General features: G+C 40.8%; 1 protein-coding gene across 1 annotated transcript in view; it reads left to right on the top strand.

Moving 5' to 3' along the window:
- The first annotated feature begins 389 nt into the window (after positions 1–389).
- Positions 390–27,726, top strand: part of LOC141800643 (exostosin-1a-like) — a 46,057-nt gene continuing 18,720 nt past the window's right edge. The window contains exon 1 of the mRNA XM_074683311.1: positions 390–2,346. Coding sequence (XP_074539412.1) covers positions 1,406–2,346 — 941 coding nt within the window. The 5' untranslated portion in view covers positions 390–1,405. The remainder of the gene's footprint in view (positions 2,347–27,726) is intronic.

Genomic DNA, 27,726 nt, shown 5'->3' with positions numbered 1-27,726 from the left:
TCATCAACTACAGTACTTATTTGATCTTTTATGATGGAAATTAAAACAATTATAAATATACTTTTATTCAACAAAGAGTTGTGTTTCTGAGATACTACTGGCTTTAGACAACAATAACAAAAAATCCATCACTGACATGTGTAAGATAGTAAAAGCTATCTGCATATGTACTTCAATTTCCAGTTACCATACCATTCCAATGAAGCACTTTCCTAGTTTTCATATCGGCAGATTTGTTTTAAATGTCAAACCTCAAATGGTCTCAAGAAACCTGTGGTAAATCAGTGTACAGACTGCTGCTTTGCCTGTTTCCCTTTTAATTTGTACGTGCCGTGGAAACCCCCCCTCCTATGATATGACGCTGGCCAATGGTAAGGCAGCGTGCGCCGGGAGGGACGTCACATCATCACTAGCAGCCGCTGTGGTGGGACTGCCGTGCTACTTCTTTGCTTTGCTTGGAGTCTTTACAACAGCAGCAGCTCTTGTTTTTGTGTGTGTGATAGACACCACTTTGATGCTTTACATGACTGAGGAAATACAACGCTGGGATTATCCTGACGGTTTCGTGGGAAGAAAGGAGGATACGTTGTTCGGCCGAAAATCAGTGTTGTTGAGGAGAGGAGACAAACTGCCGGGCTGTCTTCACTCCAACCAGCCTTAAAGCTACTTTGATGCAGCCGCTAAGCTAACAAGCTAACTGGGAATGTTTTCACAAACTAGCCAGGTATGTTAGCCTGCTAGCTAGCTGAGCCAAATAGAGGCATTCGCCGCTTATTTTAAGAAAACAGTTAAATGCTTATTTTACCTGCCGTTGCGTAAAGCGGAATAATTGTGGTAACGTTTCAAACCAAGTATGTTGAATGTTTAGGACTCCGGTGCCCTCATTGTTGCTTATTTTTATTGGGGACAATAGTGAACTGCCCAGGCAACAAGTCTGGCACACCAATGCTTTAGCGATTCGCAAGTTTGTGTCCATTCAGTGCAATGATGAAAGTATTCCCTCCTGTTTCGAGGTGGTCAAACACGGACTCATTGCGGTAGAACTGAGCGTTTTGAATATAGTCTACGTAATGTTATACATAGAGAAGTGGGGTCCCAGTTTAGCGTTAGATCCCTACTTGTAGGTGGACGGGGTCACTCTGTCGTATAGGAGAAGCAGATGCAAGCCAGTCGATACAACTATTGACGAGGAGACGAGGTGGATGAACATTATAAGTCGCCCACATGCTTTGGATCAGTTCCCGGACTTGTGAAAGGCATCTGAAGCAGAAGGTGGGAGACGTGAGCGCACAGCCCTTGCAGCCTGGGGGAAGATGGCGGAGCGATCCCGCAGGAGGTGGTGAAACCAAAACTTGGGCACTTCTTGGATTTATCGCCAGACATCTTATCCCAGATCTTAGGACACATGCAGGCCAAAAAACGGTACTTAACCCTGTTCTCCGCCGGCGCGTGTCTCATCCTGTTGTTTTGTTTTGGGGGGATACAAGTCCCGCTGTCAAGACGGGGTCCCAGCCGGCGTGATGACCGAAGCCTCTCAGGGGCGCGGTGGCGTCGCTTCCCGGGGTCCCTGCAGCCCTACAGCTCCTGGGAGCAAGACCAGAGCGACGATCACAATGAGCACATATCTCCGAGGCAGAAGAGGGATGCCAACTCGGGTGTTTACACTGGAAAACGCTGTAGGATGGATTCCTGCTTTGACTTTTCTTTGTGTGAGAGGAATGGATTTAAAGTTTATGTTTACCCCCTGCAGAAGGGGGAGAAGATGTCAGAGAGCTATCAGAACATCCTGTCTTCTATTGAAGGATCTAGGTTTTATACACCTGATCCAGGACAGGCGTGCCTGTTTGTCCTGAGTTTGGACACACTTGACAGGGACCAGCTTTCACCCCAGTATGTGCACAACTTGAAAGCAAAAATTCAAAGCCTTCCTCTTTGGAATGGGGGCAAAAACCACATCATTTTCAACTTATACTCTGGCACCTGGCCAGACTACACGGAGGACCTTGGTTTTGACATCGGACTCGCAATGTTAGCCAAGGCAAGCATCAGCACAGAAAATTTCAGGCCAAACTTCGATGTTTCTATCCCACTTTTCTCTAAAGACCACCCAAGGACAGGAGGGGAAAGGGGCTATCTGAAACACAACACTATTCCCCCTTTTAGGAAGTACATGCTTGTTTTTAAGGGGAAGCGGTACCTAACTGGAATAGGTTCCGACACGAGGAACGCTCTTTATCACGTTCATAACTCAGAGGATGTGGTCCTCCTCACCACCTGCAAGCATGGGAAGGACTGGCAGAAGCACAAGGATGCACGCTGTGACAAAGACAACACAGAGTATGACAAGTAAGTACGATGCTGTTGACTTCACACCATTGTTTGTTTTTTTCTTTGCAGCTATTCTTTATTTGTTTATCTAAAAATTTCTTCACCATCTCTTGTGGTAAGTGTTGCTTCCTTGAACATTTTCACAAAACATCCCAGGTGTTCTTCTTAAACCAGGGGATATCAGAGTGAGCACATGTTATGTTGTTTCCAAAATCAGGAAGTGTCTAAAGATCCATCTTTGCTACATTCTGTCATAGCACTGGTGAATGCATGACAATTTTGCGTCATGTAGCATTGCATATAACTCCAGAACTTGTGGTTTGGGACGGCATGGAGATATTTTCTCCTTCTCATACTTTTCCAAGCTGATGCAGAATGATGAGACTATTTCTAAATGCAAAGTATTCTAGGTGCCGTCTGTCTGGATCCCTCTTTTCCCTGATTCAATTTCATTCGATTCTGCTCATCTGATTTATTCAGGAGCAGTATAAATTTCCTGGTGGACAATGGTGATTTGACTTTTAAATGGACCTCATATCATATGACTTTATTTAACAAATTAAATATCATGAGGCACAGATAAGTAGATTTGCTTAAATGTCAGCCACAAGAGTCACTGTTTTAATGTAATTCAACTGATATCCCCATCTGTCCATACAGCCGGCTATATTCAGCAGTGCATAAATCTGCTTCTCTTGCTCTGAACATTGCTGCCTGTCCTCCTATCATTGTATATTGTTTGAAACCTAATCCTCTTCTAACTGGAATACTCAGTAGTATAGAATAACTCACAAACCTAGATTCCAGTCAACACAATGTTTTTAGATTAACATTTTATGTGCAAATTGATGGACACGTGCTAAAATCCACAATTCTGACTGTGTAATTAGTCCCCACTGTTGGAGAGAGAATAACGCACACAGTCATTGGCTCAGAGAGGTGCTCTGTGATCATCACTCAGTCCTGTTTTTCCGTGCCTAAATCTGATGAGCAAACTGGTGCCTGTCTCCCAGCTTTGGCCAACAGGATTCATTTTGTGTCCCCTCAGACTGTGCTGTGTTGTTATTGGTGACTGTGTGGCGCTGGGTGTTTGACTGTGGCTCTTTGGAGTGGATTAGTAGGGACAAAGCGCTGGTGCCAGTAAGGGGAAGCCACTCTGGCCCCTGTTTGCTCAGTCATTTCCCAGACTTACTCAACTGCATGAGCCAGGAATGCCCTGGCCCCAACCCGTGTCCTGTGTGACCCCTCAATGTTTGGGGACTTGCTGTCATTGACCTCCATGTCAACTCTTTACTATGCTGTTTTTAGATGTTCCTTTTACATAGCGGACTGTTTCCTAGAAGAGCTGTTCTGATATGGAACACAGCAGGAAATACACATGATAAATGCAGCATTAAAGTCGCTATGAGGAGGATCTGTTTTAATTGGACTGCCTCGCCACCCTCTGGCCTGGAGTGTCACACACACTGTGGTAAATTACTTTTAGCAAGGTGTGTGTTTGTTTTGGAATTGAATGGAAATCGGATCGAAAAAAATATTCTTTTTACTGGATATAATGCGCCAATGTATGGTATTTATTGGTACAGTTACATAGTGCTACAGTTTGAAACTTGACATCAAGAAAACATTTTAGCAGTCGGCTATATGTAGTGCTGTAGACAGCCTGGTGCTCCGATGTATCTGCAGGATAATGTAAAAACAAGTTAACACCATTAGTTTGTATGTAGTTTAGTAGCTGTCCATATTTAGTGCAGCTGGCAACCCAGCTGTCCTGCCAGTCATGTACCAAGCAGAGCTAACATAACCTCATTCTCCATTTTATTGATAGACTCTCAAGTTTGAACAGACCACTGCAGAATAACTGCTTCATGTGGGTTGGAATGGGCATTATCACAAACAGTTTAGCCCCTGTGTTAGCCTTGAGCTTGGGCTGTATCACTCTACTGTTTAGATTTCTTCTGCTCTTCTGTCCTTTCCTGTCTGACACCATCACTACAAATCGTTTTCAGCAGAGAAAAACATATCTCTTTTCTCACGACTAAACTTCATCAGCTGGTGTGGTGTTGTCATAAAGACTTGTCTGTGTCGTAAATCAGTCCGGTCTTGCTCGACCCGGTCAGCAAGCATTTTAAAATAACCTGTAATCTTGGCGCTGATAATCTCTTACAATCAGGCATATATCTAGAAGGGAGACTTTGCAAGATCACTTAGAAACTCCTCAAAGCCCCTTAAAGTGATACTCTGGGATGGAACAAGTTGGGTCCTATCACAAGGTTTAGGGCAGAAATTACCCCTACAGCAGTGTTTTTGTGCAGCAGAAGCCCAGAGCGCTCGCACCAAACACCCCCTCCCTGCTTGTCAACCGTTTTCCTCTGCACTCAGATGGGGCCATATTTTACTTGACCAAAAACACAAATAAACGGACTCCCACCAAAAAAATCTGATATCTGTCTGCATTCATGCTTTACTTGGAGAATTTTCAGCGCGTTTCTTTCACACGAAAACACCGCTAAATAAGGCTCTAGTTCTCATCGTGTCTCTTTGTCCTGGCAGACTACGTGCGTTTGTTTACATCTGGCGCATGCGGACTGATACACTAAGCGGCGAGCGCCTCGTACACAGCTGTAGCTCCGCAGCGGAGGTAGCCCCGTTTTACGCCACGATGAGAACTAGAGCCTTTTTAAGCAGTGTTTTCATGTGAAAGTAACGGGCTGAAAATTCTCTAAATAAAGCGTGAATGCAGACTGATATCAGATTTTTTCGGTGGGAGTCCGTTTATTTGTGTTTTTGGTCAAGTAAAATATGGCCCCGTCTGAGTGCAGAATAAATCGTCTGACGACCAGGGAGGGGGTGTTTGGTGCGTGCGCTCTGGGCTTCTGCTGCACAAAAACACTGCTGTAGGGGTAATTTCTGCCCTAAACCTTGTGATAGGACCCAACTTGTTCCATCCCAGAGTATCACTTTAAAGTACCAACCCATCACTCCAATAAATGTACTGAAGCATTTATTGGCACAGAAAACAACACAATCAAAACAACCAGTTTGGTTTCAAGAGGGCCCTCACCATCCTGTGGTCAAGCTCTGGCTGTGATTAAATATTTTCTGGCTGTTTATTTTGAAACAACTGTATCCAACAAACATGCCGGTGCTAGCTAAGACTATGGCAGGAGTCAGAGCTGCTTTGGGGTATTACAGTTCAGTGTTTCAGCAGAAACAGGAGATCTTAGGGGGCTGTGAGCTGAGCTGCCCCAAACATTAAAGTTATTATAGCCTAAAGTGTGTCATGTTTATGGGACATCTTTCATACAGACTTTACAGGATGCAACATGTTTTATCTCTCTTAATTTATGCAACTGTTTAACAGTTGTGTCAAACTGGATGATGATGGTTCATTGGAATTTATTTGCTGTCTACAGGTTGTCCCAAGACGAGGAGAAAAGGTTCAACCTATGACATAAAGGGACAGTAGTCACTATAGAATTCTTTCAGTACACATCTCTTATTTGTGCTTCATCCATTTTTTTGCCACTTCTGTATTTCAGTGTATGAAAGGTCTGCAATGAAACCAGTCAGCGATGGGATAAAAGTGTCTATTGGCTACAGGTGTTATACACAGGTACTGATTTGTCCCATGTAAAGTGTTTTGCTCAGCACTGATCCCCAGAGGATCCTGGTGTTTGTGGCAGCCTGTGTAGGTGGGTATCAGCTTAAGAGGTTCATCCGTTTACTCAGCAGAGCAACATTCTCCCTATCACTCTTAAGACATGAGTTATCTGCTCTCTCTGCCCCTCTCTGCCAAGTGCTGGCAGCGGGTGATTTGCCACAGTGAGACGGGTAGCATTGGAGCCATAACCCAAAGGAAAAATTAATCCCCTGTCATTAAGTAGCATTGGGGTAGACACACGCTCTGGGTATCTCTCTAGCCCTTGCCAGCTTAGCTACATGGCATGGCTTCAGTATGTTTAACAGTTCTCTGTGAGTACATCCTCAGTAAGCCACACCACTATCCGTCACCATGCTCTGGCTTATCCCTGCTGCAGTTTCTTTTAAAATAAAGAAAGATCATTTGCATATCCCAGAGCCCCAACTATTAACAAAGTTTACATGTAACAATCCAATATGGTTACTTAAACTTCTTGTGGTAATTTTGGTCTTACATGGTCACATCTCACTTTGTTCCACCCACCAAAAAAACACCCTGAAGTTAACCGTCTGATGATTGTTTCTCATAGATCAAACCTCCAAAATTAGATTTCTGCAGAATTACTATCAAGAGTTGCTGTATGAATTACAGACCTACGAGCCATTGCGTCCAACCACAACAGTCCTGAATCAAGCGCAAAGGCTGTGACACCTTATTGCATGACTTTGACTTCCAACTATTCAGTCCATTAAAGATGAATACGGTTGCTTTGATGGTAAGAACATAACCCCCTAAAACTGTGTTTGATATTCACTCCAAATGAAAAAATATATTACATTCCAGATGTTTTTTTTTGTTTTGTTTTGTTTTTTATACACAGACTCATTTGATTCGTGTACATAAGAGACAAAGTAAGAAGTGCACCTCAGGGGCAGATACATGTTTTATGAGAAATTTGTTTGCAGCAGATCTGTTAGAAATGTCTTGCAGTGCAGTGATTTTAAATAATTTTGTTTGGCCCCAGAGGACTCCTCTCTCATACCACTAAAATGTGTATACAACAATAACCGACTCACATGGTGCCCACACCAGCCTCTGATCTCAGACTTTATAACATCATGCCAACTCATGAACCTTCTATTTACCTTGATCAAATGGACATACACAGCTTGTGTATAACTTTTTTGGTTATTTAACTTCTTTTATTGTATAATAACTTAACAGTAGCAACTTGGCTCAAATATGTCACAAAACTATTTCGGTTTTGAAGAGCTTCAGCCAAACATGGCAGACCATTCAGGTCAAGAGACTATAGCAGGAGCTGGATGGTATGGAGGTCAGGGAGAAGCACCGGAAAGAACATAATGAAGCCATAGAGAAAACAGTGAAGAAAATAATTGGCTTGAAAAATGGTGACATGGAGGAAAAAAATGAGCTTAAGGCAGAGTTGAAAGAAGCCAGAGCAACACATGAAATACAGCAAAACTAGAGTCAGGCTGATAATGAACACCTTTCAGCCAAAGTCTGTGACTGAAAGGAAAATGAGAAACTTTAAAGAAGAAGGTGGCATGTGGTGAAGCAACAGTAAAAGAAAAAGAGGCAGCGAATGACACTCTGTGGGCAGACGTGCTTAAATTAAAGGAAAACAATGAGAGCCTTAGTGACAGTCTGAATACCAACAGGGACAACTTACGGGTGACACAGCCTGAGGAGATGAGAGAGGACCTGCAGCATTATCAGGGCAATGAGAGGACTCTGAATGGGCTTGTGAAGCACCTTTCAGCCATGGTATATGTTTTAGCTGAAAATGATAGTGAGTGTTTTAGCAGGGATTTTCCTGTGATAAGAAAATCATAAAAACATTTGTCATTGAACACCTCATTTTAAAAACATCAAAACTGATTCCAGAAGTGCTAACAGTGTGTCCTTTCAGGGAAAAGAGTTATTTGTCTGAAGCTAAAAGCAGTCTACAACGTCTGCCTCAAATACATTGAGCATTTAGTCATATCATTAGGAGTCTGTTGATATTTGGCTTTGGTTATTTCTTGCTGAGAGTATTGCTTTTGGAAATTATCAGACAGTTATTATTTGCCTGAGCATGGTACACTTCAATCTGAACTTTGGGGTTAAAATGTGCTGGGGCATGGTACAGTTAGCCAGTTTGACCGTGCTCTAAGGGTGTGGTCACAGTGGCCATCCAAACCATGCCATACTCAAGCACGATTGCCACCCCTGCAAACAAGTTTGCAGCCCTGCATATCGAAAATGTTTTATTATCTACATTGACCACGGTGCAGGTTCATCCATCCCTTCGTCACTTATCTCTAAACTGACGCAGAGCTCCTCTCTCTCCTCAGTCTGAGACAGGGTCAGGGTGGAGTCTGACTGCAACTTCTTTCAGAGCAGACACATGTTTTTAACAGCAATCTTTCCACATTTTTGGATTTGAACAAAAATGATTAATAAACATGGGGCTATTTAGATATAATGTATTAGTTAATTAAAGTATAAAAGAAGAAATTAAATGTTCAAAACTTCGACAAGGTTTGGTTTGTCTCAGAAACGCAGCTGACGGCTGCAGCAGTCAACGGTAGTAATCAAATTGCCATCTATTGACGTCAGTAGCAGCCAATGAGTTGAGCTTATGCACCTGAAAACAGCTCATTGAACTCCAATAATTTTAAAGTGTGTAATTGCAAATGGGGTATTTTTTTCCCTGGTTTAGTTGTTAGCACAACAATTCATCAGTTCTCAAAAGGCCTGAAATATTTTCATTCTGTAATCATACCCAGACCTGCTGCATGTTCCCAGCCTTGCACCCAGCTGTGCAGAGTTTTCTAAAGGGGTGAAACACTGAGGGGCCAAACATGTGGGTGGGACAGTAGTCAAGGAAGCTGGTTGCCATGGATATCAATATTTGTTTTTGGGTTGACTCTCAACCTTCCAAATTAAAATGCCTCAGAGTTGTTCTGTGCTGTAAACAACAAACTCATTTGAATAAGCTGGCTGTAGTGTGCTACAGACTGTTCAACTATAACACTGTGCTCTTCAGATATCTCCCTGGATCTGGCAGCTGTTGGCCAAACACATGGATTAAGACACTGGTTTAGAAAAATGCTGAATTTGTGAATATTTCCTGGATTCAACAGGTATACCTTAAACAAATACCACATAGTATTGCACACCACTCACATATTACAAAGCTTTTGCTTTAGATTTTCTTAAAATTCTGCAAGCCGAGTCAGCCCACCCAACCTATGGGCCTGAGCTTTCTGTTGAGGTTGAGGTGTAATGCTCCTGCTCTACAGCTCTATGGGTCAGACAGTACAGTCTGTGGTCTAACTGGGTGGAAGTAATAGTTTCTGTGCCTGGCTGTGGCCCTTTGTGCAACAAATCCCTCTTATCCTCTCCCACCAACAACAAGGAAGCCATGACAGACTGACTGCAGCCTCTCACCATAATTACTACATGATGGCCATGTCGTTTCTGTGTAACAGTTAAGACTTTATTCTCCAGATGTTGGCTTGGAATTTGTTCTTTTATGCGTTATGTGAATATGTGTGGCCTCTTGGGAAGACAGTTCCCGCTTGACTTGAGAAAGTCTCATTGGGTGTTTTGTGAATGCTGGTACTCTGTGTTTTTCAACTTTTGTTGTGATTTCATGATTTATATAGCTGATGTACTCTAAACTGAAACTGGAGTTTTTTAAACGTTGAGTTGGTCTTCTGCTTTCCTTCTCATGGTGTCTTCTGATGGTGATGGGGATTGGCATCTCTCTTGATGTATTGTGCAACAAAGAAAGCTTATCAGGATTGCTGGACTCCTGCTGCTCCACAGTGGCTGTTGTTTGTACACATGCTGTAAACTCCCTAATATATTTGTGACCTTTCTATACCTTGGGGAATTTATTGCAAAGGTAACTTTTGGCTTGAAAAAGATTGTGTCAGGTAAGACAGACCCCTCTTAAATACACTCACTCGTCTTGCTTGAGATTTTGGGTCTGAAAGGGACTTGTTGTTCAAGGATTAAAAATGCCAACTCATTTCCACATATTTGTGTTTTTCAAGTTAGCTGCAGCGTGTCTACATTGTGTACTTGTTTACTGCCATGTTCCTGCTGTTCCCAGCCAGTGGGCAGAGTCAACTTTTTGCTTCACCACACTCTGTCCTTCTGACATCTGCACTCAGCCACTGTGTACAAGCCTGTAATACAGCCAAAGGAGAGTGAAAAAGATACAGCAGGAGGCAGGTCAGATGCAATTTTAACCTCAAACTGAAAGCCCTCTCACAGCTTGTTTCCAATTAAGAGGCCCTGCCAAGCGAGAGAGTATGAGAGGGATGGAGTGAGAGATGAGGGGAGCAGGAGAGATGGAGTGGGAGACAAACTGAGAGAGTGAGTTAGAGGGTAAAATAGGAACAGAGAGAGAGAAAGAGTGCGCCGTGAGACTCTGAGAAACTAAAAAACAGAGAAAGTAAAAGCAAGAGAGGCACAGGAAAGAGGAAAAACACATGCCAGCCGTCCAGCAGTGAGAGGTGAGTGCAGTAGCTGGCTGGGTGCTGACGCTGGTCTGCTAGGTGTATTTATAGACTTGCAGGGTTTTAATCCTCAGTATTGGCCAAAGCCCCTAGCAGAGGGCTGCTAGCCAACTTGATGCAGGCTTTACAGAGCTTGGGGAAATGATAATCGTTGGGGGAGGATGGTCGATCTCAGAGTTCCTGCACATTTACTTTAAATAGTTGTTTTCACAGTTTTTACCATTGTGTACTATTTTAAGACACTGGATCACCTCCTACATTTTCTTTTCACAAATGGACTTCGGATGTACTTTTTCAGGGTTGATTGTTTTGCAACTTTACTTTTTGAGTCCATAAAGCATCCTCAAATACACAGCAATGGATTTACTCAGGCTTTAACTTTAACTTTAGCTCATGTTGTCCTGAGGTGGACGTTGGCAGTATTCGTAATGTCACTTTTACTGTTAATCACTTTTAGAGCCTTGACAACATTCTGTCGTTAAACAACTACTTCTTGTAGCAGACAAACTGGACAAATTAATTTGTCATATTGTCTCTTTAGAGAAAAGTCAGGAGACAGTTTGAGAACTGAAGTGGTCGGACTGACAGCCACTTCCATTCATGTACCTTCTGTGACTGTATGAGAGGGAATAACTAGGGCAAAGAGTTTTATATTCCAGGAACTGTGACAAGTAAAAACATCAAACCAGCCACACATCTGTTTGCCTTTTCAACTTTATATGGAAATGTTGAAACAGAGCTTTGTGATGCAGTTTCTTTTTTCTTTTATTAAATTTCTTTTTGCCTGGTAAGGTAAAAAAAGGAAATTAATCCAAAACAGAAAATTAAAAACAGCTCCAATTGAATATCAGCTTACTAACTGCTTTAATTTCAGAAAACTCTTTTACTTCTGCTTTTGCTATACGCACTTGTATGATCAGTTTACTCATTTCAAAACAGCCAGAACAGTTAAAAGTAGACTTGTGCGGATTGATCGGCTAACCAGTTTCCTTCTTTTTGGGGGATCAATGATCGGCCCATCCTTACATATGAAACTGATCTTGTATATCTCCGAGAAAGTCTGACAGCAGGCCATTGTTGCTTTTTGCTCTTAGACCTAAAACTCAGGACACTTTATTGGTTGTTTAAGTTAAAGCATAAAGATTTTTTTGTTTCACCGGGATTGTTCAATGATTTTAAATAAAATAAGATTGGAACATTGAAGGTATGCTGTAACTTATTTAAAAAAAAAAAAAAAACAGTATAGGCACAAATCAGTATCGGCAGGTCAGCTTTTTTAAGATCGGTGATTGGTCAGAAAATTGTGGTCGGTGCACCCCTAGTTTAACGATGAGTTTACTGTAGAGGGCAACACCTATTTTAATGTAGTCCTGGCTCTTTGGCGTACTGGTAAGTTAGACAAAAAAACAAAGATTTTAGGTTTTCCAGAGTTGTGGTATTGCAAAATTATTGCTGAATTCTGTGTTTGAATGTACTGAGTTTGAAAGTTAATTGATTAAGTTAGTCATGTAAACTGTTTGTCTCAGCATGAAAAGTCTAAAGAAAAGCAGTTTTATTTTGACATCAAGTAATAATTTGGAAAACATGACTCAATCAACTGAATTAGTTTAACTCCTATTATACAGAGCCACTGGATGCTTCTCTTGATAAATGTGTGACACTGTACTCTCTCTGGACACTGTGGTTTATGAAAAGAAGCCTTTCCCTCCAGTGGTCTGTCTTTTTAACTCAGCTCTGCCAGGAAACCACCTACGGTTGGGCCTGCTGGTAAGTGCTGAATGCTGCAGCATGCCACGAAGGAGTCTGGTAAACCACAAAACCAATCCACACAGATTATATGTTTCCTCGTCATATACAGAGGCCTGTATGACACTTACATGACCACATCATCATCTTGGAAAAAGTCAGCATTTTGAAGTGTTTCAGATGTGATTTTTTTTTTCATGAAAGTGAAAGGTTGTGGAGACCTTTAGTTATCAACAAAGAAACTGTACGAGGCTTAGGTACTCTGTTTGCTTAGTGTATTCAAATCCTTTGTGTAAAATCTTTTAGTCTTTGGCTGCAGTAGTTTGTCAGCTTGGTCTCTCTTGGTTTCCACTGCCGGTGGTGCCATAAATAACCTGATGTAATGCAACTGTTGTCTTTATTGTTGAGACAAGATAAAGTAGGATGTACTGAAGCCATTCAGACAAACAATTCTGTAATGACAGCTGAACAACATTTAGGACTATTTATGTACCTCCGCTCCATTATGTTGTCAGTCTAACTCATGATACTGTTTTCATTGGCTGTAGAGAAAAATACAGGCGCTATCAGCTACTTAGTGAGTCAAGATAAACTCATCTAAAAATGGTAAATTCAATTTCAAGTCTTTGCTGAAGAAATATGACAAAAATGAAGAAAATATATGTCAGTATGAACTGCCAGGCCACATTTACCTCAAACTTTTCCTCTGGAAGTGTTCCTTATGGCATTTTGATACTTAAAAGATTCTTTTACTGAGGCTAAAAGATGAATTTTTTTGTTTTATGTCAACCAGAGTATATGCATAGTAGATCTTCCCTCTGATGAAACCTTTGTAAGTGGAGATTTATTTAGCCTTTTGAGTCTAATGGCCCATAGCCTGCTGTTAAGGGTTAAAACTGGATGAATGCTGCACGGGTCACTATAGAGCCTGAGGATTAGAAACTGCTCATATTTAGAGCTCATGGAAAGTGATAGCTGTGATAAAAGATACAGACTATCACATGTCCAGCATTGTTATTCTATGGGACTGCTCCATGTCCTGAAAAGTATGACCAAATTTGCTCTGACATCCAAGTGAAGCTAGAGGCATGTAAGGCTGACCTATCGAGTTACAGCTCAGCCTGTTTACCCACAACATGATTGCTCTGAGTCGGGCTGTGACCGGCACAGTCTCATCACTTCTTGTCCTGACACTTTTTGTTGTACTTACAGCTAAGCAGACGGAGACACTGTGGATGATTGAATGTCTTCCTGCTAAACTGAGCTTTGTTAGTACCATAATTAACATATTTACCTCCTCCAAGGAGGTTATGTTTTTGGGAGAGTTTGTGTGTGTGTGAAATAACATAACTCAAAAAGTAACTAACGGATCTGGATTAAATTTTCGGGAAATGTTCAAAATGGGATAAGGAAGAAGAGATTTAATTTTGGAGGTGATCCGGATCATCGTCTGGATCCAGGATTTTTCCAAAGGATTCTTTATCATTATGAGATAGGGCTGTTTTCACCATATGTGTACATAACTCCACATTGAATGGTCGGATTGCTTTGCAAAAGAATATAAGACAAGGTTGTGATAATTTCTGACAGATAGAAAAGTACGATCTAGATCCTGCCAATATTCTGGATACTAAGATCTGGGATGAAATATGAACTGGGTCATCATGGTTTTCAACAATGTCAGGTAACAAATGATTGTACAAACCTGCAACTAACACCAAATTGTAGCAGACAGTCTGCTGAAAGGGAGTATAACATTAAAGTAGGACTAAAGTGTTGTCACTTTCACAGTATGCTTGGCGCTCTCTGAGTGCTATTCTAGTTTCCATTTAAATACACATAATTCTGTTCTTTTAGTGTATTTGTATGCTGTATGTGCTTCCTAAATTACTTGAACCACCAAAACTAAACTGTCTCCCAGAAGGATTCAGTCCGCTCACCTCTCAATTGATTGCCATCTCATTTTTCTCTGGCAGGCTTTATGAGAGGGAGGTTGAGAGGGAACAGAGGGTATTAGCATCACTGTTCACGTCTCATCACTCATTAATTACTTAGGGTGCCTGTGAAGCAGCCAGCTCCACATTACCCTGACGTCAGCTTTTGGACACAGCCTTGCTGTGACCGAGCCGAGCACAGTCTAATTTAAGAAGAGTCAAAACCTAGCAAAGTGTTGGCGTTGTCGGTAGTCATTTCAGCCTTGTGTACTTCAGCCTGTGCTTGTGTGGTTGCATTTGTTTTCTGCTCCCTCTTTTCCACACACTCACTCTGATTCAAATTCAGATATGCTTCATGTGCTTGACTTTTTTTAGTGGAACTTGCTCTCTTTGCTGTCTAATGGTTCAGAACAGAGGGCAGCACTTCTTTTTGGCTGTTCTTCCTCCTTCTCTCCTGTCCTGACAGGGTGATGTATGTCTTGTCCTTGGCAGCCGTGTGCAGGTGATGTATACCACTCGGAATGCTGTGAGAGTGGAATAAGGAAAGGGATGTCCACATGCCAGGCATGGAGTGTGGTCCCTTCCTGGAAAAGCTTTTCTGTCATCATGTGCAGCCTCATATCAGTGCTTCCTTGTGATAAAGTTGGGCTGGATAAAACACTAAGGCAGAAAGTAGAAGTCTAACTAAAGTTAGGTTGTTGTAAAAGGGAAAACAGATCAAAACTAGAAAAGCACTCAGAGAGCGCAGACCTCTGCCAAGCATACTGTGATAGTGACACGACACTGTAGTCCTATTCTAATGTGATACTCCATTTCAACAGACTGTCTGCCACAATTTGGTGTAAGTTGCAGGTTTGTATGATTATTTGTTACCTGACAGTGTTGAACATTATGATGACCCAGTACATATTTCACATTCCATATCTTAGTATCCAGAATATTGCCCAAATCTGGATCGTACTTTTATATCTGTCAGAAATTATCGTGACCTTGTGTTGTATTGTTTTGCAAAGCAATCTGACCATTTATCATAGAGTTATATACACATATGGTGAAAATAGCCCTTTCTCACAACGACAAGGAATCCTTTAAAACAATCCTGAATCCAGACGATGATCCGGATCACCTACATAATTGAATCACTTCTTTCTTATCCCATCTTGAACATTTCCTGAAGATTTCATCTAGATCTGTACGTTACTTTTTGACAGACAGACAGACTATCCCAAAAACCTAACCTTCTTGGCAGAGGTAATTAAAAACAAGCAGCACTTTATTGTGATAGTTATAGATGAGGTGAATTTGATTACAGGAAGTAAAAAGGAATTGATTTGAAATCCATTTTATGGTTTCTCCACACTGACTGTGGTATTTTTACAAGCCAAGCTGTCTTTTTTTGCTATGAAAAGATTGCTACTGAAGAACTTAACCTGATGATGATTAATAAGAAAAAAAAGTCTTCCTGATCCGCCTCATATCAAGTTTTTGGTCTGTTAACTCCTGCGGTATAAACTGATTAAAACCATGTAAGTATGTTTGAAAAAATTCAACCCAGTCTCAAAGCCTTTAGTGATGTGAAATGTAGAAAAAATGAGCAAAGAAACTCAGAATAGATGTGTCATAAATAATTGATGGGTTTCTCTTACAAAGTCATTTGCAGTACCACTGGGGGAGCACCTCAGGACAGCAGATGTAACTTTATTGAACTAACATCACTCAGGAAGCACAATGTTTGCGTGACGCATGAGGCACATGTACCATCTCTCAAACACTCAGATAAGTTGCTTCCACAGCATGGCAGGGGGGCTTTCTCAATTATCCCTCTTGTATGATAAAATATGTTGTGAGAGCAACATGCAGATTTAAGCAGCACTCTAAAACCAAGGCCAGCAAAATCCTACAGCTTTATAATCCTTTGGTCAGTGTGGCGGGCCAACCTGCCAAGCCTGCAGACATGCAGCTTCTAAATCTCTGTGACTTTTGATTCAATGCCTCATATATATATTTTTAATATTTCATTTATTATTTTTTGCTCAGGCGATGAGATTACGGTACAATGATAAAGAGCTTTAGTAATTCTGTTGTGAAGATTTAGAGACAGGAAGCAACTTATCTTGAAAGTTGGCCCACACGAGTGCTATTGTGTGAGTGCAAGTGTCTTCTGAAATGGACTCTGGCAATGAATCATCGCTGTGATGGATCATGTTGTGCTCCGTTAATGTAACCAAACTTGGCAGCATGGAAAAATTACTAGCCACCATGTTGTGGGGGCTTGGCTGGGTAGAGACATGGATCATCAGATAAAACTGGCACACACACATAAACCATAAACACACACACACACACACACACACACACACACACACACACACACACACACACACACACACACACACACACACACACACACACACACACACACACACACACACACACACACACACAGATATGCTATCTCCCGCTGTCCTCTTTGGACTCCACTTTGTCAGATAAGGGCTTCAACCATCTCAGCGAGGGGAAGGGAAGCTTGAGCACACACGATGATAACCCCGGGTATGTGACAGTCTCAACTCTACTATGAAATAGAGGCTGGATTCAACCTGCTGGATTTGCAACCCTTGACAGATTAAGTGGCAAGTAGACTCCCAATAACGTTAAACTCATTCACACCATGAACGGTAAAATATGAATGTCATCTTGCTCGGCTTGAAGTGAGGTTGCCACAAAAACTGCTCCCCCTGGTGGCTGGCTGCAGTATAGGTAAAATAAAAATCTATCTCCCCAGCCATTCCAGATGAGCTGTGGTCAAACTTTAAATACACCTCGTAGTAGGGATGCAACGATCCAACTTTTCTGGTCCCGATACCGATACCTGAGCTTTGGGTATTGACCAATACTGATCCAGATCCGATACCAGTGTTAAATAATAACTTTCATGCTCGACTGTGGGATAAGACTGATAATGTTTTGAGTTAAGGACAAAAATGAGTACATACGGAATTACTGAAGTAAGTAATTAAACTATTAGTGTTTAAATGTTTAACAGCACTTTCGTTAAAAAAATGCTTCAATATTAACAGAAATTACTATTTGATTGTAAAATTTTATACCTTGTAGACTAAATTATAGTTAGCTTTAGTGTAAAGTTTGGACCGATCCTTTCTCACCAATACCCGATCCAGTTTTGAAGGGCTGGATCAGATCTGTGCATCCCTGCCTCGTAGAAATGTTTTTCACGTACGATTGTTGTGGTGATTTGAAGATTTCATTTGGCTGCCTTGTATTCAAGTCCTCTTTTTTCTGAAAAGTTTTCATTAGTTATAAGAGCTTAAAAACAAATTTTTCCGTCATATTTAATGATGATTGACAGCTGCCGTTCTTGTGTATTTTTTGGGGGGATAGTAAGATATGTCAGGAGGGAGAGCTAAGAAGTGATTAGACTCTCGAAAGAAAAAAACAATTACTATTTTTGTCACTGGGCTCCACTCAGATTCTCCCAGAATCCCTTACAGTCTTTACTGCGCAGACTCTGGCTGCACAACTGCTACAATGGCTGCGCCTGCGACGGGGGTATTTGGCTTCAAAACAGTACAATGGTGAATGGTGGAGCCACTCTGTCCACTCTATATACAGTTTATGATTAAAACATGTCAGGAAGAAAAAGCAGCAGAAAGGAAGCTGTAAACAAGGAACTTACAGCGCCTGTTTTGTTTGTACACCACGTACTGTATTATCAAACCTGTAGGTTCCTGTGATTCAAGCTGAAAGACCCACACTGTGATTTTCAGCCTGTCGGCCAACTTTCACACAGTTTCTTTCCTCCTCTCACCCAGTGAAATCTGTGACTTCCGCTTGTGAGGTCATAACCAGAGGGCAAGACAGGAAGTCTCATCTTTGATCTTTCCCGCTGTTCAAACTAATTACCTGCCTGCAGCAGCAAGCACCGCAGGCCGTGGAATTCATTAACAGATGGTGAGGCTTTGTTCTAAACCTGTGTGCCTGCGAGGATGCAGAGGAATTTAGCTGTTTAAGAGTCTACTTTTTGCAGTCTGATTCTCCCTGAGATCAGACTAACTTGTCTCTGAGTGTAGCACAAAGGGTCATCCCACTTTACGAGTAAGAATTGTATAAGTCAACAGGTGTTGAGTCTTACATTTTCAAGACACGTCCAGCTGCTTGCTAAAAATGGCCAGAGTGGAAGGAATTGTTCGTGTGGATCATGGAGGAGGTGCCTGTGGCAGATGTTTGTACACTTCTGACAGTTAAAGTATGACTGTTAAGAAAAGCAGCTGGAAGTCACTATTGTTTGCTTTGTGGTAATGTGTTGACGTGGTGTGCATTTCCTGCAGAATGGAAGGTGATCACTGCGACAATATATCATTGTGCTTTCAGTTTCAGTTTAGTAATTCTAACCCATGTCAATCCAGCCTGTCCTCCCTCTGCCCTCTCTTTGACCTCATGTTTTAAAATCAATAACACTTTCTGGTATCTGATGCCAAATTTGCTGGATAATTTTTTAAACAGATTATAAAACTCACCAGATTTCAATCTGGATAATTAGAGATTTTCTATTACAACATAAATTTCAATACTCTTACCTCTATCCGGTTTACTTGTCTACTGTCCACCTATAGTCAATCTTTTGTCATTGTGATAAAATGTTTTAAGTCTTGTGTTTCTACTCAGTGTAAGGTTGCATTTGTATTAAGTTAAGCCAACAGATGTTTAGGTGTCTGTGTGTGTATCATGGTATCAGTGTAGGATTAGGTCGCCCTTCCCCCACAGTCGTCACATTAGGGGTGGAGGATTTATTACAGGGGTTAAAACCTGAGGGGGACTGAGACAAAGCTGACCTTCTGTTGAGTTGAAACCTCTGTGAGAGAGACCATGTCAGGTCAGGTTGTAAATGCCACCTCATGTAGTCAAATGTGTTTGGATATTGGTTACCACGATCATGTGTTGGTTATTTAATGATTTGACAGGCCTTGTAGCGTCAGCTGCCAGGAAAATATGGATGCATAAATATAGAACCAAAGTGTGCATCATGGTGCCCCTTTGCTGGAATAGAAACCTGTTGAATGTCTCTTTGGGTGCTGATGTTTCAAGTCTTTGGGAAAAAAGAGATTTGTTAGACGCAGCAGCAGACGCTCAATGAATAAGGCATTCCCTCAACATCTCTCAATTTGAAGAGCATGCCAAGCGTAAACCAAGGGCCACAGATTTCTCCAAGTTGTTGCTATTTTGTGTGTCCTCTGGGATAAACTGCTGTATTTTTCCTTTCCCCCATCATCATTAGTAGCGCTGCCACCCTGTAATCTCTCTTTCTGTCACTGAGGCAATGGGGCTTCTCTCCCCTCTGTGGTCTCGTAATTGTGAGGTAATCATCTTTTCTCTCTTGAGAGCTAAAAGACTGTGTTTACACTTAGTTTTTGGCGTCTCGACTTGGTGAGATACTAATTCACTCTCCTTGCAGCAGCAGAAGGAGCTCCTCTCATTACCTTACACCAGCTTTGCGCTTCTAGCTATTCTCTTTCCAATGCATCTGCAGCTGGTTGACATCAGCAGTTTGGATCAACTCTCATATTGTCTCTCTTCCCTCATGTGGTGTGTTTTAAAGACTTTCTTCACACAAATTACCCAATAACACATTCTCACATTCTTTCAAATTTACCCCCCTGCAGTTTTAAGGCCCCGTTTACACGACAACGTGAAAAAAATCTCACAGAAACGCTGACAGACTGAAAATGCTGTAGTAAGCATGCCAGGCCTGTAGTTGGTACTGTAACTATCTTGTACATAAGCTGCTTTTGGTGGCTCTCCACCGCAGTGGAGTTGGGCCAATCATATAGTGTAGTGGCAAATACTTAGAGCAGAAATGGTGCAACAGAGGCAAATTTTGTTGAATGACAGTCGGCAGATTCAGCAGATTGAGGAACACAAACACAACATAGTAGTCTGCGACGATCATAACAACGGTACTGTTGTATGCGCTTGCGTGAAAATGGTTTAAGGGTAAAACACCAGAGTATTGTTGCATTTCGGCCTCACATTTACTCGAAAGTGGCATTATAGCCAACCTAAACGCAAACTTTTGAAAATGGCATCCGGAGTGGAATTTTTCTGAAACGCTGCCGTGTCAACAGTAAGTCAGCATTTTTAGTGGAAACGCTGACGTCACACTCCGCTTCGCGGGAATGCATACAACAGGTCAACAGTATTGTTACGCTCGTCGCGAACTACTGTGTTGTGCTTGTGCTGCTCAATCTGCGGAATCTGCTGACTGTCTTCATACTAAATGTGCATCTGTTGCTTTCCTTACACCAGATGATCAGCTCAACTCTACTTTGGTGATCTTTTCGACAAGACAGTTACAGCGCCAACTGCAGGCCTGGCATGCTTACTACAGTATTTTTGGTCTGTCAGATTTTTTTTCACTGTGTTTTCAGAGCGTTTTGGTATTTTCGGCTGAAACAACATGTAAACAGGGCTTAAATCTTTAGGCTAAGGGGTATTCCTTTCTAAGTTTCCTGCCCCCTTTCTAACACCAAAAGGTGGATATTCTTTTTATACTTCAAGGAAAGAATATGTCTTTATATTATCTGCTGCAACTAGTGTGTTAATCAGTTTTCACATGAGCTAATCTTAGTGTTTGAGAAGTGCTGTTTTTGTAAACTGTTAGTTTCTCTGTGTAACACAGTGATAGTGCCAGTGTTTTTAGAAGTAGACATGCACCAATTTATCGGTGCTAAATTCCTTAATTCTGGGGGATCAGTGATCGGCCCAGCTTTACATATGAAATTGATCTTATATGCCTCCAAGAAGGTCTGACAGCCAGCCATTGTTGCTTTATGCTCTGAGACCTAAAACATATAGATTTTATTGTTTTACATGGATTGCTCAATGATTTTCAATAAAATAAGATTGGAACATTGAAGGTATATGCTCTAAGCTATATGCTACCCCTATTTGGAAGGGCAAGCAACTGTTTTGTTTTCTTTTTTTATTATACTGTGTGCAGCTCAAATGAAATCCAATTTATTAAGGTAAAGAAAGAACACTTGAGAAGCTCTATTCCTGGAGGTTCCTTCGTAAAGAAATGAAATTAACCTCTGTAAAGGTTTGAAAGTAATCTCTTGCTTCTACCCTTCATTATTTGCCAAAGCCTTTTTAACAACCTATAAATTGATTTTGAGAGGGTGTCATGGGTGTTTCCTTTCTCAAGCTTGTGGCTTTTTCCAAAAAATCATTTAGTGTAAGCAGTTGAAATAATCCAGAAGTATCACGTATCAGCTGACCTCTGCTGGATACTCTGCTTTTGCAGGATCTTCTGGCATGCTCTCAGTTGTGTGTTTGCTTGACACTCACTTAAAGGTCAAAAGTGCAATGTCCCACTCAGATGAAAATGTCCCAACACATGTAAATAACCCAAACACTTCACTTTTCTTCTCTCCACACCATCCATCTTTATTTCCTTTGAAACACTTGCATAAGAACGTGTCCTAATAATGACCCCATGCAGGCTCACATGTGCACACATGAAAACACATGGTCCTGCAGTTCCACTGATGCATTACCCCTTCAATATTTTCCCAAATTACACACCCACACAAACACACAATGCTATGACTCTGTCCTGGGCAGATCTGAGCCTCAGCAGTCAGGCTTTATCTAAATCCCTCTCTCGGTATGATGGATCGGATTATATCAGACACAGCCCGCAAGTCCATTTGATGGTGCATTGATATCAAATTCAGTTGATAGCATCCCGTATTCTGAACTATGAGAGATATAACAAAGCCTCCTTATCCTGTCATGGTTAATGTCACAGTTGCTTTGCCATTAAAGAAAGGAAGTGGTCTATGAGATGAGAGAGTTTTTCATCCTGGTAAAAAACAATTCAGTGTTTGGGGAAGCTGTCTGCATGCTGATAAAGTCACAGAGCCCTTTAAGGGGTACAGAAACTCACAACTAGGTTTTTTTTTATGTTCTGTTTTTCTTTCTGCTGATAAAACGTCTCAGTATGCTGTTCTCGCCTGTGCTCCCGTCTCTTTAAGGCTCACATTTTCTCATGTTTTATCCTTCTCCTCATTTACCATCCATTCATCACTCTTTCCTTCCTCCCTCCATCTGTCTTCTTATGTCCTTCTATCTCTTCCTCAATCCATCCCTGCTTGGCCTGGGAACAGAGACATTCCTAACCTGGAGTTTATCTCTCGTGCAGAGCAGCCACTGAAACAGCAGCACCAGCAGGAGTCAGTTACAGGCTGTTTGACAGCATTCCTTCAAGATCAGAGGCACTTGGATTAATCTGCTAAACTTCCATCTTTGTTCAGGATGAAACGCACCTTATTTTTCGCAAGAGAGTTGTGTGATGTGAATTTAGCGAATTCATTCATTCATGCTTTCATTCATGAAGTAAAGCCTGGCTCACACTCAGGGTTTCCTCTATAAAAAAATGGCACCGGACAACGTGACTGGCAGGTTTTCAATTTACCGGACAAGCGTTTGATTTCCCGGTCAAATATTATCTGAATTTATTGAGCTTAAATGCTGCAAAGTATACCCCCGCAGCTTCCGCGAGGCTGGGGGGGGGATACTTTTCAAAGGGCCCCACCCTTGCCTGTCAAATTTCGTGCGGACCAAATTTCAATAGAGTGATAGGGGAATTTATTCAAAGATATGCCCAAAGATCAGGACATATATATAAAGTCTACTCCCCTGCGAAGCAAGCCTGTAAAAAAATTATTTTCCTGTTATTAAGTGGGGGTGTATTTTAGATCGATGTAATCTTAATACGTGTAATACGTGACAAAGCGATTTAAAAACATAAATAATTTGGACTAGAAATATTTGTTCTATCTTCAAAGCAAAGTTGTGTAACAACCTGAGTTGACTGATTCCAAAAACTGATAATAAAACCCTGCACTGTGCGTCAAACAGCGGAGTCCCACAGACAGCTCCCAAATAATGACAGTTAGGATCCACACCTCGACGGCGACTATGACATTTGGGCTCTATAGGGTGATCTGTCACTGCATGAGTGAATAACCTTAATGGGAGTTATATTTTACAAGTCTTCACATTATTTACTAACGAAATTCGTTAAGGCAACTAATTTGGTTAGTTGGTAGGTCATGCCATTAAGTTTACATGGGTCTTCACGTTTACGTTAAGGGGCAGACTTAAAAATTATACGACTTACATATAAGAATAACATCAAAGCATGTCAGTTTATAAAACTTTCTTTTAAAGCATAGGCTGTATCAAATAAAATGAGTGCCATCAACTGACTCAATCGGTTAAGTAAAATTAATATTGCACAGCAAAAGCTTCCATTCGGTCCGAAACGATGACTTTTCCTTTTCTTCTCGGCAGGAGGCAAGACAACATCTGCTGCAGCCTCTGGGATTTCAGCCTCATCACCATCTTTCTCCTCTGAGCTATTTTGTTTAGTAAAAAAGGTTTTAAGTTTCGCCTGTTTCGACATGTGTCTCCCGCTGTATTGTTGTTGTTCTGTGCGCTTTGTCGGAGTAAATGAAACCCGTGTTACAAGTTTAGTACCGCCTGAAAAAAAAAAGAAAAAAAGTTTTGTTCCACATAGACCAGGCTCGGATCAAACAACTGAGCACATGTGGTACACTCTCTCTGGTCAAATAATCTTGGTGAAATCCTGTAGTGTGTACTGGTCAGTATTTTCAAATCTTCTATGAAGATTCTCCTTATGTGTGAAATTCAACCCGATTTCAGAATCTTTTAAGATTTTTAAAATCCTGTAGTGTGAGCCAGGCTTTAGTCATTTTACAGCTAGACAATCCAAAATTTCTACTGGAACGAGAACATATATTTATAACAAAACAAGCAGATGTAGCCTCTGTGGTGTTCTCCAAGGCTCTCAGCTGGATGATGGCTCCATTTTCCCACTTAACGCTCTGTGAATCTGTATTTCTTGGCTGCCTGAGGGCTGTTAAATGCCTCTGCTGCATTGATAACCATTATCTTATGTCATCATCATAACTCGGCCTATGCTAATGAATCACTTGGCCTACTCTTTGCCACTGTGTTCGACCATCACTGTCTTGTCTGTTCTCTTACCTCTGCAGCACCACAGTCAGGGTGCACTTGCTTTACAGATAAACGATTGACTCTTGTGTATGATGTTCCCCCTTTATCAGCTGTACTTAAAGGTAAAAGTGACATGTCTTGTGAATATGGTAATTTCAAATTTAGGGCAGTGTTGCCCTAAAAAACATGTTGCTGTGAAATTAAATAATCTAACCAGATGTTTATACAATCTCTGGCGCTACAGTCATGACATGATCAGCCCTACAAACAACAGTCATTTCATTATCCCCAGGACTCCCCTGTTTTGATTTTTGGTGTCCTGAGAGCACTTCAAAGCATCCTTCTCGTCAGCTGCATCAAGCTGATGGGTTGCGGATTGAGAGATAAACTTTCCCTACACTTCATAAAGATCCCATCAAATTAAGTCAGCTCTTTTATGTCCCAAATATTTTTTGATAGATGTTGATAACTCTGTGTGTTTTGGTCAATGTGTGTTGACTTATTGGAGCTTACTCTGAGGGCGTATATGACTTGATTCTGAGATGAAAGGATCTCGCTTTTTGATTTTCCAAGAAAGAGAGAGGGCGAGGGCGTAGGATGAGGAAGAGGAGCAAGAAAAGAAGATTCAAAGCATATTAATTAGGTGAATTAACCTGGGGTCATGTTGAACTGTGGGAGTGTTGGAGACCCCCCTCTATCTGCCTGTAAATGTTTTATTAAGCTGCCTTTGAACTCATTAACCGGAGGAAGATAAGTGAGATCAAGGTGCCCGAGGAAACTAGAAAGGCTTTGTTTTTTAAAGAGCTTCAATGTTATCAACATCAGTGTTACTTCTTACATCACTGGAAAAAAAGAACTTTAAGATGTTCATTGTGAGAACTGAAAATCTTTTCAGTTCTTTTAAATCTTTTCTCAGGATATTTGGCCCTCTTCATATCAAAAATGGCCCGATAAAACGAACGTCCTTTCCATAAATTGATGAGGCTGAGGGAGAGTTGTTCCATCGCATGTGAATCTCTCATCTGGTGGCTATCAGTGCTGGACATTTTCTTAGCTAGTGGAAATACTCTGATGAGTAAAAGTTAAGGTGTTTGAATCATGTAGAAACTAGCCATTATTCCATACTTGTGGAATGATGCCCAAGCAAATCAAAGTGTGAAGCAGGCACACTCTGTGGGATATAAGTGATGCTATCAACATGCCCATTGTCTTGATGTGAATCCTCAGGACAATGACATGCTCTGTTCACACCCAGGCTAAATCAAACATTAAGCAGATCTTGTTCTCAGAGCTGGCATTGTCGTGTCTGGTCAGTATTACAGCTGCTGAGCTTTTGTCTCTTAAGTGCTATCCAACTTTTTGTGCTTTCTGCTGTAGCCACCAGTGAGAAATAGGAGATTTACAACAAAGAGCTGTGGCTGCTGTTTACTGTTTGACTGGCGGCTTGAAAAGAATGAATGGAGTTGGGTGGAGGCACAGCTTCTGAGAGGACATTGTTTGCTTTATTTGCTTCCTTTTATCTCTTGAAAAACATGTACAAAACATTTAATTTCTTATATGTTATAATTTTTTATTTTTTTCTTTCTTATTTCTTAAATTTTATACTTTTTACTTTTTATTTTGAACACCTTTTGAAGGTAGTCGCTGTAACTTAAAAGCAGTTTCTCCTCCGGGATCAATAAAGTATGTCTGATTCTGATTTTGATTTTGCCATCCCTGTAGCAGATGCTTAATGAAACAATTGTAAACACAGGGTGTCCGCGGGGTCTCAAAAAGTATTAAAAGTTGATAAATCAATTTTGGGAAAAATAAGGGCCTTAAAAGGTATTAAAAAGTCTTAACTGTGGTTTTATGAGGTATTATGTTTCATAGGATTCAAGCTTTGACCCAAAAAATATCCATGAATATTTATTTTCCTCTTTGCCACTGTCCCCTGATTGGGATGTTAAACATTCAGCCGATAAAGTTCTAAAATAGAATAGAATAGAAAAGAATAGAGTTACTTTATTGATCCCAAACTGGAAAATTGTTGTGTTAACAGCAGAAATCGATGGAGTCAGTAGAAAAATACAAAAAGAAAAAAGAATAAAATAAAAAGAATACATAAAGACTCTAGTTACAATAAAATACAACAATAAGGATTGTGAGCGGTATAAACACCAGCTATGAACTAACGTCATTTCTAGTTTTATAAAGAGAAATTAAATACAACATTATAGCAAATCACACTATCTCCGGCACATGTCCTAAATTTAAAAAAATGTTTAAATAATTTCTCATTTCTTCAGCAAGTTGGCCTCGAATAACTGCCGTTTCTTGTTGTGGGAGTGTCGATAAACCTGCCTTTAGTTTCATTTGTTCTTTCAAGCTTTATTCCTCCTTAGCTTACATCATTTCTGTGAAAATGTAAACTACAACTGTTAAAAAGTGGATGCCAACAACAACTGAAAGTTGCGATAAAGTCTCAAAACTTTTTTAAAGGTTTTTGAAAAAGTATTAAAAAGGTATTGAAATCAACCTCAGGATTTTAGCATATACCCTGAAACGGCACTGCCCATCCTACATAAAAAAACAAGATGACTTTGATACCAAAACTCTGTCCTTTGTCCTGCAGATTCTGGATTCTAATGCTTTATCAGTGAATAGAAGTGACAACAGTAAATTAATGATCTGAAGACTTAATGTCATTCACTCAGGTGTAAATCAGCAGTTTCCTTTGTCTGAGATGAAGACTATCAGATACTTCATATTCCAATAATCTTTTTTTGTTTGTTTATTTGTGAGCCATGACAAAGTGTGATCTGCATTGACGTTTGATTTACATGACTGAGTAAAGCTTGAGTGACTTATTATTCACATTTATTCTTTTATGAAATGGATGATCTTTCCAATTAAATTCTAACTTAGTTCCAAAAATCTACTGCAGACCACCTTTTCTTTTTCACAGGAAAAAGTCTCCATACCAGCGTGAGGAATTATTACCCAGTTCCACTTTTAAAATAGCTCATCATCTATCATGTCTGCAGGTAAAACAGTCAGGAGGATTAAGTTTGCTATTAAGTACGATGTAGTATGGAGAATCTAATTCATAAAAGTGTTGCTCATCAATCTCTTGGTACTGGAGTATTTTAAGCTTCATAACTTCAGGCAGGTTACTGTCACTGTCTTTGCAGTTAATCTTTGCTCTGAGTTTGTCTCTTCTCTCTAAGTTCGGTCATACTGACCAAGTAGAATTTCTGTGAAGCGCATCAAAGTATTACACATACACACACAGGCTGAAAAATCAATCTTTTTAAGGGGAGAACTGCTGGACTGGTGATCTCTACAAGTGCAATAAAAATACTTGTAAGGTTTGATGTTTCCTCGTTCCTAAGAGCTTTGTAGGCTCTTTCAATACCAGAGTGTGTTCTACAACTTATCTTAAGAGATAATTAACCTCATGAAACATGAGTATAAGAGGTGCTCATTAGTCTCACAT

This window comes from Halichoeres trimaculatus, unplaced genomic scaffold (genome assembly GCF_033239565.1).
Source record: "Halichoeres trimaculatus isolate MK-OKI-2021-1 unplaced genomic scaffold, fHalTri1.1 fHalTri1_scaffold_12, whole genome shotgun sequence".
Classification (NCBI taxonomy): Eukaryota; Metazoa; Chordata; class Actinopteri; order Labriformes; family Labridae; genus Halichoeres; species Halichoeres trimaculatus.
Note: the sequence above shows the minus strand (reverse complement) of the source record. Positions and strands in the feature narration are given on the sequence as shown.